The 15,422-nt window shown below is 42.2% G+C and overlaps 1 protein-coding gene across 1 annotated transcript in view; it reads right to left on the minus strand.

Moving 5' to 3' along the window:
* Positions 1-15,422, minus strand: part of AFF3 (ALF transcription elongation factor 3) — a 277,772-nt gene that overhangs the window by 38,994 nt on the left and 223,356 nt on the right. The window contains exons 10-13 of the mRNA XM_059840318.1: positions 13,925-14,090; positions 5,772-6,809; positions 4,387-4,511; positions 520-721 (exon numbers count right to left, since the gene is read on the minus strand). Of these exons, the coding sequence (XP_059696301.1) occupies positions 520-721; positions 4,387-4,511; positions 5,772-6,809; positions 13,925-14,090 (1,531 nt within the window). The remainder of the gene's footprint in view (positions 1-519; positions 722-4,386; positions 4,512-5,771; positions 6,810-13,924; positions 14,091-15,422) is intronic.

Here is a 15,422-nt window from a genome sequence, read left to right on the forward strand (position 1 = left end):
ACCTGGAAGAGTGCTCTGGGCACACTTGGTGTGAGCAAGACTCTGTGATAAGGTTATGAATACAACTCTGATGGAACTGAATTGTGAGGCTGGTGCTAAGATGTCACTGGTATAAGCAGAATCTGAAGAAATTTGTTCTAAGACAGATAGAAGAATTTGTTTGCAGGAACACCCATGGTTAGGCAGTGGCTGAGTGAGCCCTATGCACCATGAATGTAGAGGGCTTGCATCATGCCCAAGCAATGCTCTGGAGGCCTAGAGCCATTCGTTTTGGGCCATTAGCTTTTACCTTTTGCTTATGTAGCCTTTGCTATTTGCTTGTGTTACAGCCTGACCTCTTTCCTTTCTTCTATGCCTTGCTAAACTCCAAACCAGAAAAGCTGAACTTAGAAAATACCATTCATTATTACAACTTTTTTTATTTTTTTGCATAACATTCTGCAAAACTATCACAGACTGCAATACAAAGTGGAAAATATGCTGCTATGCTTTATATTGTGAACAACAGCATACACTTACATTGAAGTCCCCAGGATGTGGCTGTGACTGGATTTCACCCTTATGTTTTTTGCTGGAGGAGATTGAAGGTAATAGACTGCTGCCATTAGGTCTGCTGGAGGAAGTTAAATCATCGTTGGAATATTTGTGTTTTGATGCATCAGAGAGGGGAGAGACGGGTGACCGAAGCATTTTCTCATTTTTATTTATTGGTATTGCCAAGCTGGAAATGGAAATTACAGTAATGGAGTGTCACAAAGCTGGCTTTGAGAAAGGTAAATGTTTTATATATTACCAAAACTTTGAATTTAAAACCTGCTGGCAGGATAAAGTCTATTGGTATCTGGAAACGAGCTTACAGTATTGGGACCAAGAGTTCATTTACAAATTTGTATCATGTTTCTTCTCTTTCCCTTCAAGGCAAATTGTCATTCTGGAGTTAATATAAAGTCTGTATCAGAGTACTTGAAAAAAAATACAGAGATAAATGGCTACTTGCTCACCATTTCTTAAGGGATAGCTGGAGATGAAGATTAGGCTCTGAAGTGTAAGTTCAGGTTATGGAGCCCTATTTCACCATTACAGGTGACAATTTATAAGCCATGGCAATAAAACCATATGTGAACTAAAACAGGAAATGTGTTTAAAGATGACTGGCTTGTCTTTGTGCTCAGTGCCTAGCCTTTGGTAGCAGTGTTTATACTAATCTAATACAGATTTTGAAGACAAAGAAAGATAGGCTGATAATGCAGACAAAAGGAAACATATGCAAACAGTAGACACAGAGAAATGGGAGCTGCTCTATCTTCTAAAGCAGAAAGCTCTAACACAGACAGTATTTTCAGCTTTCATTTTTTTGGGACAAGTTTTGGATGGGAAGTCAGAAACCTTACAAATATGCCCAGAAATAAACTTCAGATGCATTAATTTGAAGAAAATATTTAGCTGAAAGTCTTAAAACAACACACAAAAAATGCAAGTTATTTTAAGAAGATAGTTGGCATTAAGACTAAAACTGTGATTAAGGTCAGAAAGATAATTTTAACACTATACCTTTCCCTGTCACATTCCCCTTTATTCAGCCTATTACTTTTTATGGACATTCTCACTTCTTTATAGTTACTGTATCAGACAATATACACTTAATGGAATCACAAAAAAGAATACAGTAAAAACTATACTTCATTTCTGCACATAATTTCAGGGAACAGAGCTAATTAAATGTGCTCTTATCATACATTTGTCCATTTATCTGGCAAGTCTTTAAAAAGTAGCTGTAAAAGAAGCCATGAATTGTAATTCAGAACCTTTACTGTTTCACATGGCATAGTACCTTTAAAACACCATGTCAACTGTTTTGCTGTAATGACCAACTGGCATTTACGAAAGCAAGACTCAGAGTGTGAAAAAGAGACAACTGTGCCCTTCTCCTCCTCCTAAGTAAAATAACATCTTTAGCAATCTGTTGAATGTGGAGGCTGATCCTGTCATTTCTTTTCCCCTTTTCAAACATAAACTCATGCCTTGGCTACCCATGTTTATACATCACTGTCAAAGTGTGGGCCCAAAGCAACCAAGGCAAGCCATGGCTCTTTGGAAGTACACCCAACCCTCAAAAGCTTAGCCCTGAACTTGTGAGGAGTAGCTGAAATTTCTACTTGTGCTGCACACATGGCCTTTGGTCACTGAGTAGGGCCAATCTAAACTTAGTGTGAGCAGGCAAAGTACAGCAGCAAATCTTATACTGAGAGGCCATACAGGACAACTTGCAGCAGAGGACTGTCAGAGCTGTGATCTGCTGGGAATGGGCAGACTGTGGATCATATAGATGCAAGAGATTTGGGGTATCTCTAAGCCTGTAGCCTTTCTTGTCAAACAGGATTTTACTTAGCCCGCCTCTCAGACCGTAATTCCACAATAGAAAATGCTTATGGCTGAAGGTGGTCTTGCTCCTCTAATTGCTACCAGCCCTCAGCTGTGCTGCCAAAACTGTCTGGGTAGCTTTAGTAGGACATGAATAATACTACTCTGTCAAAAAGAACCCCCAAAATAAAAGAAGGAAAAAGCCAGAGAAAAGAAAGGTAAAACAGAAAATGGGTAAGTAAAAGAAACAGGAGGAGAAAAAGAAAAAAAAAAAGGAAAAGAGAAGGAAAAGCAAAAGATGAAAAAGAAGGAAAAGGGAAAAGGAAAAGGAAAAGGAAAAGGAAAAGGAAAAGAAAAGGAAAAGGAAAAGGAAAAGGAAAAGGAAAAGGAAAAGGAAAAGGAAAAGGAAAAGGAAAAGGAAAAGGAAAAGGAAAAGGAAAAGGAAAAGGAAAAGGAAAAGGAAAAAGAAAAAGAATTTTGGTTTCAAACACATTTCTTATGTATATTTACAGGAGAACCTGAAAGGCATGGTGTAACTGAAGAGGGGATGTGCCAGCATGAGCAGATGCTGGTTGGAAGAGGACGAGGAGGTCCTGATATCTGCACTGCTGCTTTAGCTACAGCCTCAGTAGCCCTTCCTCAGCTGTGGGAATATCAGCATTTGATATCATGTCCTACACTGTGGCACAAACCACAGAAACATCTTGGAAGCAGAGCACACCAGGAGGCAACTGTAGGAACTAGGAGGCAACTGTACATTTCAGAAATTCTTTGTTCCTCTAATACACAGTTGCAACTGGAAGTACTGAATATAACGTCAAGAAAAACACAAATTATTGTCTTGCTTCCAGGAAGCACAGAATTAACCCTGTGACACAGCAAGCTATGACAGCCATGCTAGTCTCTGAAAATTAATGCAACATAAAACATATGACACTGGGGTAACAGAAACAGCATGTCTGCATGCAACCACCCACAAGAAAGGAACTGTTCTGGGCATTGTTTTCACTTCATGAAACGTATGTGACATGTCAAGACAGAGAAATTCAATGCATATTTCTGAATAAACACTATCTAGATCAGTTTTCTTTGTGATTTTTTCCAGTATTAATGGCAAGAATTACTCAATCTCATCAAAGATGTGTACAACAGAAAAGCCTACTTCAATAAATACAAACATTTTCTTTCTTATTTTGTAGCAGTTTCAACCCAAAAAGTACCCTGATACCAACCGAAAAATAATATTAAAAAAAATACTGATAACCAGCATGTACCAAGCAGCATGCAGCTGAACTCTGAAACTGTGCATGTCTAAGTGGGACTGCTGGAAGCCCCCAGAGAAACTCAAATGTGATTGCTCTGGCATTGATAGGGCTCTGTGTGCATAAACCATGCCAGTATATGCTAAATATTAATTTTTTGTTTCATGCCTTATATCCTCTGAAAAATCTCACTTTTTAAAAAGTCCTAAATTCCTTGCCCTAAAATACTTACTAATTACACAGAATAGAATGCTTGTAATCTCAAAAATACTGATTCTCAAATACATTCTGGAGCTGAGTATTGCAGACATTGTTGTGAATTTTTTTTTCAATCTTTTCCACAGATCTGATACATAATTCTTTTTATACAGCCAAACTTAAAGCTTGAAACTTGTAAGTAAAGAAAGTAAAAGAAAGTCTAAGAAAGAGCTATAAGATGGTTGTATATGTGAATTGCTGCCTACAACACAGTGTTAGGAAATATGTCTTGGACAATCACACTGCTCTAGCTATAATTACTTGTTCCATGAGCCTCACACTTGAGCTCACAACTTCTTTCCTGTGCAACAAGATGAAAATGCAGGTTCATGAATGTGTCAGGAGCTACTAATTTCATCATTAAACCAGAAGACTGCAGTGGTTAGTTTTTCAACATAAAATGCAATAATTAAAAAAATAGGGAAGGAAAGGAAAAAAATAACACCTGACAATAAACTGCAACTAGTGGTATGATTCAGTGGTAACTAAGAAGGAAAAAGCTTACCTATTTTCATTCATATTGCAGTGATTTGTTGTTGAGATGCTTTGGGCAGAGGCAGCTAATCGTGAAGAACTCTCTCGCTCTAAGTGGGTCTTCTTGATGTCTCTGCACTCCTCCTCATTCTCACACTGAGTGAAGAAATAAGTAATAATTTTTTATGGTTTGGATTTACTACAGATCCAAAAATATTTCAACAAGTCAGGGATGGTATTTTCTGTCATTTTGTTACAAATGATGATACTTTGTTTGAGTATATAGCTAACATGGATCGGAGATGACTGGTCCATGTCTTAAAAAATAAAATCTAAAGAGGCAGCATGTAAAGAAAGGGGTACAATATAAAACTTGGTTTCCACCACTTTCCCACTTGAACCAGGGTTGCCAACTTTCAGATACTAATAAAAGAAGGACAAAAAAATGAAGAAAGATAAAACAATATGGAAGACTGCTTTAGATAAATGGTCCCCAAAAAACATACAGATCCATCTGCACACATACAGCAGCTTAGGGGGCAACAGATGATTGGTTGCACAGCAAAACTGTTCAGAAATCGAGCAGATGGTGATTCCAGTTCAGAATGACTTTTGGGATCAGATCAGTACAAACAGACCAGAAAGCCTGCTTGGCTTTGGCCATGGAGTGGAAGGGGCTTTCCCCTTGGCCCCAGAAAGTGAGTGGGAAAAGCAGGGCAGAAGGGTGGATGTGAGCAGAGGGCTGTGCCCACCCAAGCATGGTGACAGTGCTGCTGAGTAGGGGGCAGCTAATGGACTATGGTCCTGCTCCTACACCTACAGCCCCAAGAGAAAATGGGGCCACCAGGGTGCGAGGGAGCCAGGAGTCAGGATCCAGAACCAGTCAGGTCCCAAGTCTCTGTGAATGCATCCCTCACAAAGCCAGGGCTCCCTGCTGCACTGAAGGGCTTGCCTCTTGCTGACAGTCAGAAGGGAAAAAAGATGATGCTGCCTCTTCTTTTCCCATGCACGCAGTGATACTGTGTCGACTACAACAAGGCAGCAGACAGCTGTCCCTTCGCTGACCTGAGCATCATTTCGAAACGCTCAGGTTTTGAGAGAAGCCTCAAGAGAGAAAATTATGCTACTATAAAGGCAGTGCCCTCGCAAAGGCACGCAAAGGCACACACACAGCAGTCAACGCTGTCTCCAAGGAGCTGTGATCCTTCGAGGCCAGGAATTTCATCACCTTCAGGGCTGGCATTTCCTCTGGGGTTTGGCCAGGCCCTACGTGGAAAGCAGGGACAAATCCCAGCTCTGAAAGGCCAGCCTGGAGAAGAAGCTGCCATTGAGCACTGGACGTGGGTGCAAGCGGTGTTAGCCTCCCACTTGCTGGAGGCTCCCCTACCCCCGGTGATCGGTTCCCCAGCAGCTCACCTTGCGTTTCCTTCTAGATTTCGGTAAACCCTTCTCTGCGGGGGGTTCAGCACTACTACCCTGCGGGAAGCTGGCCGCCTGGTTTGCTCCGGCGCTCATGGCCAGCGGTTCTTCGGGCAAACGCTCTGGAATCCTGGACAAAAGAGCCAAGTCAATGTTGACCCACAGCGACTTTACCTCATCACTGTCTTTCAGAGGAGACAGGAGCTCATTCCTACCGAAAGGAACCAGGGTGTAAAACTGTTCCTCCAGCTCCTTTGCTATTTCACTACTAGTCCTGGCATTAATAGAGCCAAAGGCACTGCAGCCGCCGTGGGGTTTGCTGGAGGTGCCGGTCCCCGCGTCCTTGGCACCCCGCGGCTCAGGCCCGGCTGCCGCTGGCACCTTGGGCAGCGGGCGCTCCTCCCGCTCCGACTCAGAGCCTGAGTCGGAGGAGGATGATGAGGACGAAGACTCGGTCTCGATGAACTCCTTGGATTTGGGCGCCGTTTTGCTCGGCCCTCGGGCCCGACGCTTCTCACCAGCTGCAGCTGAGCGGGGCTCCCGGCGGTGCCCCGCTCTGCAGCCGCTGCCGGCGGGCCGGGCCCTGGGCGCCTCGCCCGCAGCGTTTTCAGGGAAGCCGTGGCTCCGGGGGGGCTCCTCTGCGCTGGGGCAGGGAGGGCCGTCTCCGGCGGAGTTCCTCTCGGCTCGCCGCGGTGCCTTCTTCCCTGCTGCCCGCCTCGGCGGCCCCCCGTCGGCAGCGAGGGGTGACTTCTGCCGGCTGCCCTTGCTGCCGGGCGCTTTGTTGGCGGTCCTGGGCCGCGGCCCGTCCCCGGTGGCGGCGGCGGCGGAGGCGGTGCGGCTCTCCTCACTGCGATGCTCGGCCGGGCCCTCAGCCGGGGTCTTCTGTCCTTCCTGCCGCTCTACCTTCACGCGGCCGTAGTAGGGATGGGCTTCCAGCGCCGGGCCATCGGGGTGGGCTAGGATGGGTGCTTTGTGAGGGGTAACTTTGTTCAGCCACTTGTCCAGCTGCCACTTGTTGGACGAGGGCGGCTCAGGCTGAAAGGGAAACAGACGGCAACGAGCTTAGTGCCGAGGCCCTGCTGCCCCCACCCCGGGGACCCCTCTGGGACAGCGAAACGTCGCATCCCTCCGGGGACCACCCAGATTTTCCTTCGGTACAAGAGCTGCCCCATCCTATGGCGACACCTTGGCACTGGCCCTGCGTTGCAGGACAGGGCTCATGCCTTGCAATCGGGGGATGTTTTTTGTTTCAGAATGTCATTTGGAGATGAGAGGGAGCAGGGTTTCTGTGATGCATCATTTCCAAGGGTGATTCACAACAGCAGTGCTGCCACTGGCTCTACTGGGAAACACTCTCAAGTTCCAAATAGAAAAAAAATGCAACGGCGATAGGAAGGGAGGAAAATAAGGCAGGGTACAGCAGAGGCTAGGGGACAATAGCTATCAGGAAAGCTAGGGATGTGCATTTTGTGTCTTGTGCCATTGCAGTAACTACATTTTAGAAGCATACAAAGTGGCATGTGGTGGGGAGTTGGAGGGCTAACCAGGCGCTTCATGTAACCTGTCTTGTATTGACATTATAATCCACAAACACTTGTTGTGTGGTGGTGCTGTCAAGGGCTCATTTTGTGAGTATTGTTTGGCTGTTAGTTTTTCTTTTAATGTCTGTCACAACACTATCAAGTTATAAGAGCACATCTAAAACATAATGGTGTTAGGACAGGGAAGAAGTGGGATAATCATGATTTCAAATGTAACCGCAAATGTAACCAGCTGAGACAATGTTATTTCAGAACACTGTGTGACTGTTTTCTAGAGCTTCTTGCAATCAGTAATTTGAATGTAATAAAATGAAGAGGAAAGGCAAAAACCCCAGAAAGAAATAGATGATGGAGTAGATGGCTAGCCATAACCTAACCCCACAAAAGCCAAAGCAAAAAATTTCCTGATTTGCTCAGATGGAACCAGTATTTGGTACACTAGGCCATTGCATGTGAATTATCAAAAACTGTGTCATGAGTCGAACATGAAAACCATCAGTGCTCTGGAAGAAAGTTTGCTCAAGAGAGAATATCTACAGTCTCTAACTTAAAAGAGTATCTTCTTATTTAAAGTAGATGCCTGAGGGCAACACAAGTTTCTTGTACAGCCAAGGGCGCCTTCAGAATCACCCACTGAGGATTGTATGCACTCTACAAGGAGCAAAGGCTCCTAAAATAAGCAAAAAAATTAGACATTGGAATTCATATGATAAAAATATTCCTTCTAGCTAAAGTGTCTAAATTACTCATTACTGAGCTAGCCCAGACCTTTGGGAAGTTTGCAGGACTGGCTTACATTTATGTTTTTAAAGCATACTCCCTAATATCTTACATGAAGAATTTCTTTCCTGAGCTGTAAATCTTGAAAATGGATGGTCAATATTTCTCTTGGATGAAGCTGTATTTTTACAGGCCTTAACTCTTTATCTAAAAATGAACAGCATTTTTTTTATTGCTGTTAAAAATATAGATAGATATGTTTGGTGCCATTCACTGTGCACATACTGAATTTACGAGATATATAATAAAAGGTTCACTATACATGGAAGTCTTTCCACCGTTCAGAAGTATTTCAGAAAAGGAGATACATCAGAAGCATGTGGGGAAAAATACACCTCTGCCTGTAAGGTTAGGTCAGAGTGAGTGCTGCTTGGAAGTTCAAAAAAACTTCCAAATTCATCTGTTACATCCAATTCTGCCTCTTTATATATCTTGTAATTCTTGAAAACAGTGGCTCATGGATTTCAAGGGACCACAGTAACCAGCAGGAAAAAGTGATTACATGCTGCAGCATCATAACCTGGCTGTGCGGTAGTATGTCTGCTACTATGGTCCTACCAAACTATCCACCAACTATGACGTTTATTAAAAAGGATCAACAGTGTTACCAGCTTTCCTGGTTTCATCAGGAGTTTCAGGTGCACTTTTGAGGTTTAGTTTAAATAAAAATTCAAATCCTTGTGGCTCCTGAAAAAACCCCTAAGATCTGTCTGCTAAAAAAATCCTGTAAGATTCATCTGATGAAAGTAAAATGTCTGCAGCCTATCAGGTAAATTAAAAGAATCCAAACTTTAAAAATTGGAATTTTAAAACTTTTCTCACTGATTTTGGGCCCTGATACCATTTCTGAATATTTGAGATTCTCAGTGTACACGAGTGATGCCAGTTCATTTTTGGAAGTAATTTATTCAATTGATTGTTCTAACTGAAAATTACTGTACTTTGAGATCACATTAAAAAAAAAAGAAGGCACCTTGCAAGAGAACAAATCATGACAGCCAAGAATAGATAGTAGGACTGGTAAAAAAATAGACTGGGAAAATTCACTTGAAAAATTTTGTTCATCCATTATACATGCCTAATTGAAATTATTTGGGGGAGAAAAAGACAATCCCTAATTTCCGCTCCACACACCTTTCTATGGAAGAAAAGTTGATTTGCTGAATTGAAAGTTTTTCAGCAGCATCTAAGGATAGAAATACATATGAATATATATCCAGAGTATTCTGATACCAAAATGCTCTCTGCTCATTGGTTTTGATGTCACAGAAATATGCTGCCCGTAGGGCTTTTTAGAGAACTGGGCACTTTTCAACTGGGGTAAAGCTAGTGCTGTCCAGATGGGCACTGGTGATAGGAATAACAGTCTGTGATCAGCTGATTTTGAATTAAATATAGGTTGGTCAGCTGACTTGCAATTAAATATAGGTTTGGCATGAAAACTCAAGCCAGGAAACTTAACAGAACTAAGACACTTTCAGGGATCAACATGCCACAGACATACACATGTGCCAGGCTTCATGAAGAAACAGGATGGGATACATTTCCTTAAATATTGTGGGTGGATTAATCTGTACAACATAGACACCTATATCTTAGCTAGTCAACAAGTTCCTTCTCCTGTCAGTGAACTACTCTTCCAGGGTGTGAAAAATTCCCTCTTGAAATAGACATATGAAATAGGCCAGATGAGCTGGGCCCTAAAAACGTCTTTTCCTCTCCACAGACTGTAAAGGGGAGGCTGAGGTGGTGAGCAGATGTAGGTATCTACAGAAGAAGTGCAATTTTAGGTGGGATGACTCCCACACGACATGTCTACATATCTCAGATCTCTTCAAGGCTGCAAGTGCAACCAGAGGCATGAATGGCATGCATCCAAAAAAAAACTTGTCAAAATGTTATCCAGAAACACTTTCTAGGATAAAGGGCTGTTAAACAATGCAAGTGTAATGGGGTCACTCTATGCTTATTACTACAAAGAGGGACCTAAGGCGTGGCTAATATATGGTAAACTTGAAGTATGACACCCCTTTCACTGAGAGATATGTGAGCCCATAACATGTGCATGGACTTAGCCCACCATCCCTGCAAGCTGCTCTAGCTATTGTAAATCCATGTACTAATTCACCCTTGTAGTAACTTGCTTGTGCTGCCCTGTTATCAAATACTTCGCTCAGGGCAATGCCTGTACAAATGTGGTGCTTTCTCGTTATGTTTAAGGCATAGACGGCAGTGATGATGAAGAAGATGATGATGATGATTATTATTATTACTATTACTTCATTGCTACTATTAACACTGCTGCTAGCGCTTTAACAAATTAGAACTGGGCATTCCCATGTGTTAGGCACAGCACACAAATAATGTAAGAGGTGGTTCTTGGCACAAAGAGTTTTCTGGAGGGAAGGGAGAGTGTAGTTTGCAGTCTTTGTCAATAATAGTCCCCAGGACAGCCAAAACCCAGGAATCCTATTTGCAAAGGTAACGATGGCATCTACAGATGGTCTAGTGGTAAAATTCCTATATGTGACTCCTTAAAAAGGAGGAAGGAACTAATGGTTGTGAACTAGTCACAACAGCAAAATCTGTAAAGGCCATTGTATCTGGTATGTGGGGCTGGTGAGGCTCAGAAAGGGGCATTTTTCTCTTCTGGACTGGTTACTGTTGGTGAGGCCAGTGATCCTTTGTCCCATGGGATAGCTTCTCTGCTTCCTTCCTGCCCATTCCCCACTCTTATCCTCCCTCATAGCAGGAATTTGTGGTTGTCTAACCAAAGACAGCTTTAGGGAAGGCCCGCAGGATAATTCAATGGAACAAAGAACAAACCAACCAAACTTTTAGCTTTAGAAATGTAGCTTTTTCTATATACTTGACACGCAAATTTTTTTCAACCTCCTGAAAAATGGTAAGACATCACTGTTTTCCAGATTTGTCATTTATGACATTAATTAAGGTCATTCAAAAAATTCATTACTTCAGCAAAGAATCAGGAGCTAGAAGTCTCAGTTCCTTGTTCAAAATTTTAGTTTTGGCAGTCCACAAAGCTTTAACTACTCCCATTAATGTCTGAGGCACCTTAATTTGTCCACATCACTGAAACCAGTCTGAATGTTGTCTCCTGTTCTAGCTCAGCCATTATTCTTAGTTTACTGCAGACATAAAGTGAAGACAGCTGAGCTAGTCACTACTGGCTCTAAATAGTCAATGGAAAGAAACATACACTTTTAGGGTGCAATTCATCTAATCTACTTTATATGTATGCTTTACAATGAGCTGCTTTTTCACTCTATGCAGCTGCATTTAGACACCTGAGGACAACTTGAAAATCTCAAAATGAGATAAGGAAAAAATTACTGAAGACATGAAACAGCACTTGAATTGTTATATAACCTCAAATGCAGAAGATACACTGTCCCACCCAGAAATAAAAATCTTTGAGTATGTGCATATAATGTTTCAGATTATTGGGTGGGGAGGGGGTGAGAAGAATAAAGGCATCATAATGGTTTGCAAATTTCTACATTGAGTTCCTCCCAACCTTTAAATACAGAGTTTCTGCCCAGCATTGTGCTGGACTGCTCCAGTTCATTGAACCTGAAAGCACCAGTTAATGCTAAATCAAAAACCAAGATGTATTTACTTTTTTTTTGTCTAAGCCAATTAATTTTAAGACTAAATCTAGAATTGAGTCCACTACTTAAATTTAGGTGGACATGGCCTCCCTTTAGGGAGCTTCCAAAGACCTGTCTCTTTCCATTTACTGGGTAAGAAACTGACATATACTTTAGAAAGATGGCTTCATTGGGTGCATAAATGTAAGTTAAAGCATTTATGCAAAGCTAAAAAGACTTCCAGTCAGAGACATCACTTGAGCATGTTTAAACTGGTTCCATCAGTCATATGATAGCCCTGGGAAAGCATTTACCCTTGGGGAAAACACAGGTATTCTACTTCCCTGGGACACCCATACCCTATCTGTGTGTGCTGTCTCCTAGATCCCATCAAGGGATGAAAATTGCCTATGAAAATTACTGCAGCCATCCCATTTGTGAGTCATTTACATTTTTGTGTAGGCATGTTTCATACAGCATGTCCTAGAAGGCAAACCACACAAATATAATGCAAAGAGACAAGCAATCTGTTGGAGTGGGGCAGCTGTTTCGTGACAATGATCACTGACAGCTCAGGGCTCTGTGCAAAAGTAGTTCCACAGATCTCGAGAGGATATGTATAAAATGCTTAAGAGGAGGCATGTCCTCCATGTTTCCATGATGTAGTTCTCTGCTGGACTTTATGAAATCCAGGACCTGCCTCAGTTAATTAGCTCTGTGCATTCTCTGAGGAATTTCTGCTCTTGGGCCCAAGCAGCATGGGTATCTGCCTAGATAGTAACCACTCCTCCCTTCCTGTGCTTCTCCTCCTTTCATCTCATATTTCCTTCCCCTTTCTTTCTTCTCTTTGCCCCTTTGCTTCCACCTTTTGAGATCCCACAGGGAGAGGAGAGACCAAGAATGAGATCTTTGCACTAATTCCAGCAGGGAATTAAGTAGACAGAGAACAAGGTCTTAACAGGTCAGATGAGAAAGCTCGGAATGGGAAGTAAGACATGGGGTGCTTCAGGGAGAGCAACAAGAGAGACTGGAAAGAAGAGAGAGATATAGGAAGTGGACAAAGTGAGAGGAGAATTAACTGGAAATGGGTCTGAAAGTACTGTGAAAGAAAGACAGAAGATAAGTGTTAAACAAGGAACAAAAGTGACAGAACCTTAGAAAAACATATTAAGGATGTTTCTGTGAGTACTGCATTTTGTTCAATTGGAAATATGTCTCCAAATAACCAAGGAAAATATGAGGAAAGGTTTGCTGTTTTTGCAGCATAGCTTTTTTTTCAGGGTGAGAGAATAGGTGAGACATAGTTTTGGGGGAGGGATTCTAGTGAGTGGATAGTTTATGTGGAGTAGGAAAATACACAGCCTGTATTTCATGTGTATTTACAACCTTGCTTCTGGATTTTTGAATATTTTTACATACATTAATGTGTGTGATGTGGCTATGGAGTTCATAGTTTAATTCTAAACGTGTGTATTGACCAAAACATGTAAAATATCAATCCTAGTAGAGAAAGCAGCTTTGTTGTGTCTGTTGAGCTTTCTGCAGAGGTGAAAGCAGAAGGTGTCACAGCACTGGCAGCTTAATTGTAGTTTGGCTAGGGCTTGTCTACATGTGGAAATTTTCAGTGCCTGCCCTCCAGATGACTAGTTTGGGCTCAGTGCTTTGCACCATGAGTAATTCAGTTTAGTCCATTTTGGAGGTGAATTGAAAGAAATCACATAAAGGCAGCACTAGCAGAGAATAATTCACTTAGAGGGTGAGGCATGGGAAGTGCATGAGTGAACAATTGGTTCCTTTTAAAAATCTACCCTCAAACTGATTTTATAATAGCTTCCCTGTGTCGAGAAGCCTTTAGTTCCCTTGCAGTGCTGGGAGCCACATCAAGACTTACACACTAAGCAAGCCATTGCTATGGAGGCAGAGTTGCATAAAACTTCAAGCAAGCTGTGAGCCTTGCAAGATGCTCAACTCATCTCCAATTTGAGGAAAATGTAACAGGGTTATTTCTTTCTTCATTTTTGTTTCAAATGCTTTAATCTGCCCCAACATCCACCACTGCTTACATGTCACAGCATGCCAGGAGGAGGATCCTTGGGCCTTTCTCTCCCATGTTTTTTTCATGCATCTCCTCACAGCCTCCTTGTGTTGGTTTGGATGGGAAAAGGTGTGAGTGTGTGTAGTAATGGAGTGCCACCCTAAATCATAGAGAAGCCCTTACCTCTGGGCTGGAGTAGTGCGAGGGCTTGCTGCCGTCACTCTCGCTGGAGCTGCTTTCACTCTCTGAGTCAGACTCTGAGCTGGTCTCGGATTCACTGGAGCTGCTGCTGCTTGAGCCCTTGCTGGAGAGTCCCGAGGCTCGGGCATTGGCCTGCGGCACCACCAGGCTGCCAGCCCAAACACAGCCCATGGGGTGCGGGGACAGGGGAGGGAAGAGAAGAAAACAGGAACATAAACATAAAAACCCCACGTATAAGAACCGTGCTGTTTTAGGGAGCATACTCTTTGAATGCCTGTGAGTTTGTCTGTGCTGCTAATAAACAGTGAAGCGACTTCAACATTACATTGCTATAATTGGGGGGGAAATATAGGGTTACTCTCATATCCATTTAAATCCATAGCCTTTGCCATCTTTTTCATCTGGGGGAGAGTCAAGTTTTCACTTCACCTTGTCTTTTTTCCCATTCCACAGATATTTTAGGATGTATTAAAAACACTACGTGTTAAAAAGCAGTATAGAAAGCAGTTTTATGCTGTCTAATGAACACTCAACCCAGAGGTGAAAGCAGGAGACCAAAAAGGTGGACAATTAAGAAACAGAACCCCACACTACCAGTCATAAGTAGTAATAGCAATAACCATAAAAATAACCATAATGATGCGTCTTCACTGGAGCTTCCAACCCCCATCTTCCATTTTGCCCACTTCTTTACCTACCCATAAATGATGTGGTTACCTGTATATACTATCTTGATATTGGCAATTCAAGATCTAAGACTCAGCCTGCAAAAACTTGAAGAGCTCAGGCATGTGTTTTTGCATGTCAGCAGTGCAGTGCTGTCAGCAGAGCTACTTGCCTTGTTTAAAGTTATGTTTGCATGCAAGTGTTTGTATTATCAGGCCTGACAGCAGAAGAAATGTGTATTTTCCTGAAATAGTTGACCATGCATATTAAAAATATCGCAGTCATAAAGACTTGAGTGTGAAATATCATATTAAGTCATCCAGCTTATTCCCTAGGCAATGTAATATTGTTCCCTATAGCAGGGTGCATTTTCTAGTGAGTTGTCCAATTTGATTTTAAATTACTTGAATGCAGCTTTTACTTTTACCCCTGGGAAACTTCTCTGCAAACTAACCCAAATTCCACTGTCAGAAATTTCTTCCTACATTCAACCAGAAGTTGCCCTTTTAGAATTTATAGTTGTTACTTATTATTTCATCGTATTACTAATAGTTACTATGATAAATTACCCTCCTCCCTTTTTGCTCTCACATTTTTGCAGATTGTTTTCCTGTCCTTCTTCAGTCATCTTTCAGACAAGGCCTTACACATTTACTTCTTCTGATCTTTCTTCATAAGTCATTATCTCCAGGGATATGGAATCATTTTTATGGCTCTTTTCTGAACTCATTCCAATTTGTCTATATCTCTCTGATAACAGGGTGCCCAAAACAGAGTGCAGCATTATAGATGGCTTCTCTCTACAGCCCTGCAG

The sequence above is a fragment of the Haemorhous mexicanus genome, chromosome 2 (genome assembly GCF_027477595.1).
Source record: "Haemorhous mexicanus isolate bHaeMex1 chromosome 2, bHaeMex1.pri, whole genome shotgun sequence".
NCBI classification, from domain to species: domain Eukaryota; kingdom Metazoa; phylum Chordata; class Aves; order Passeriformes; family Fringillidae; genus Haemorhous; species Haemorhous mexicanus.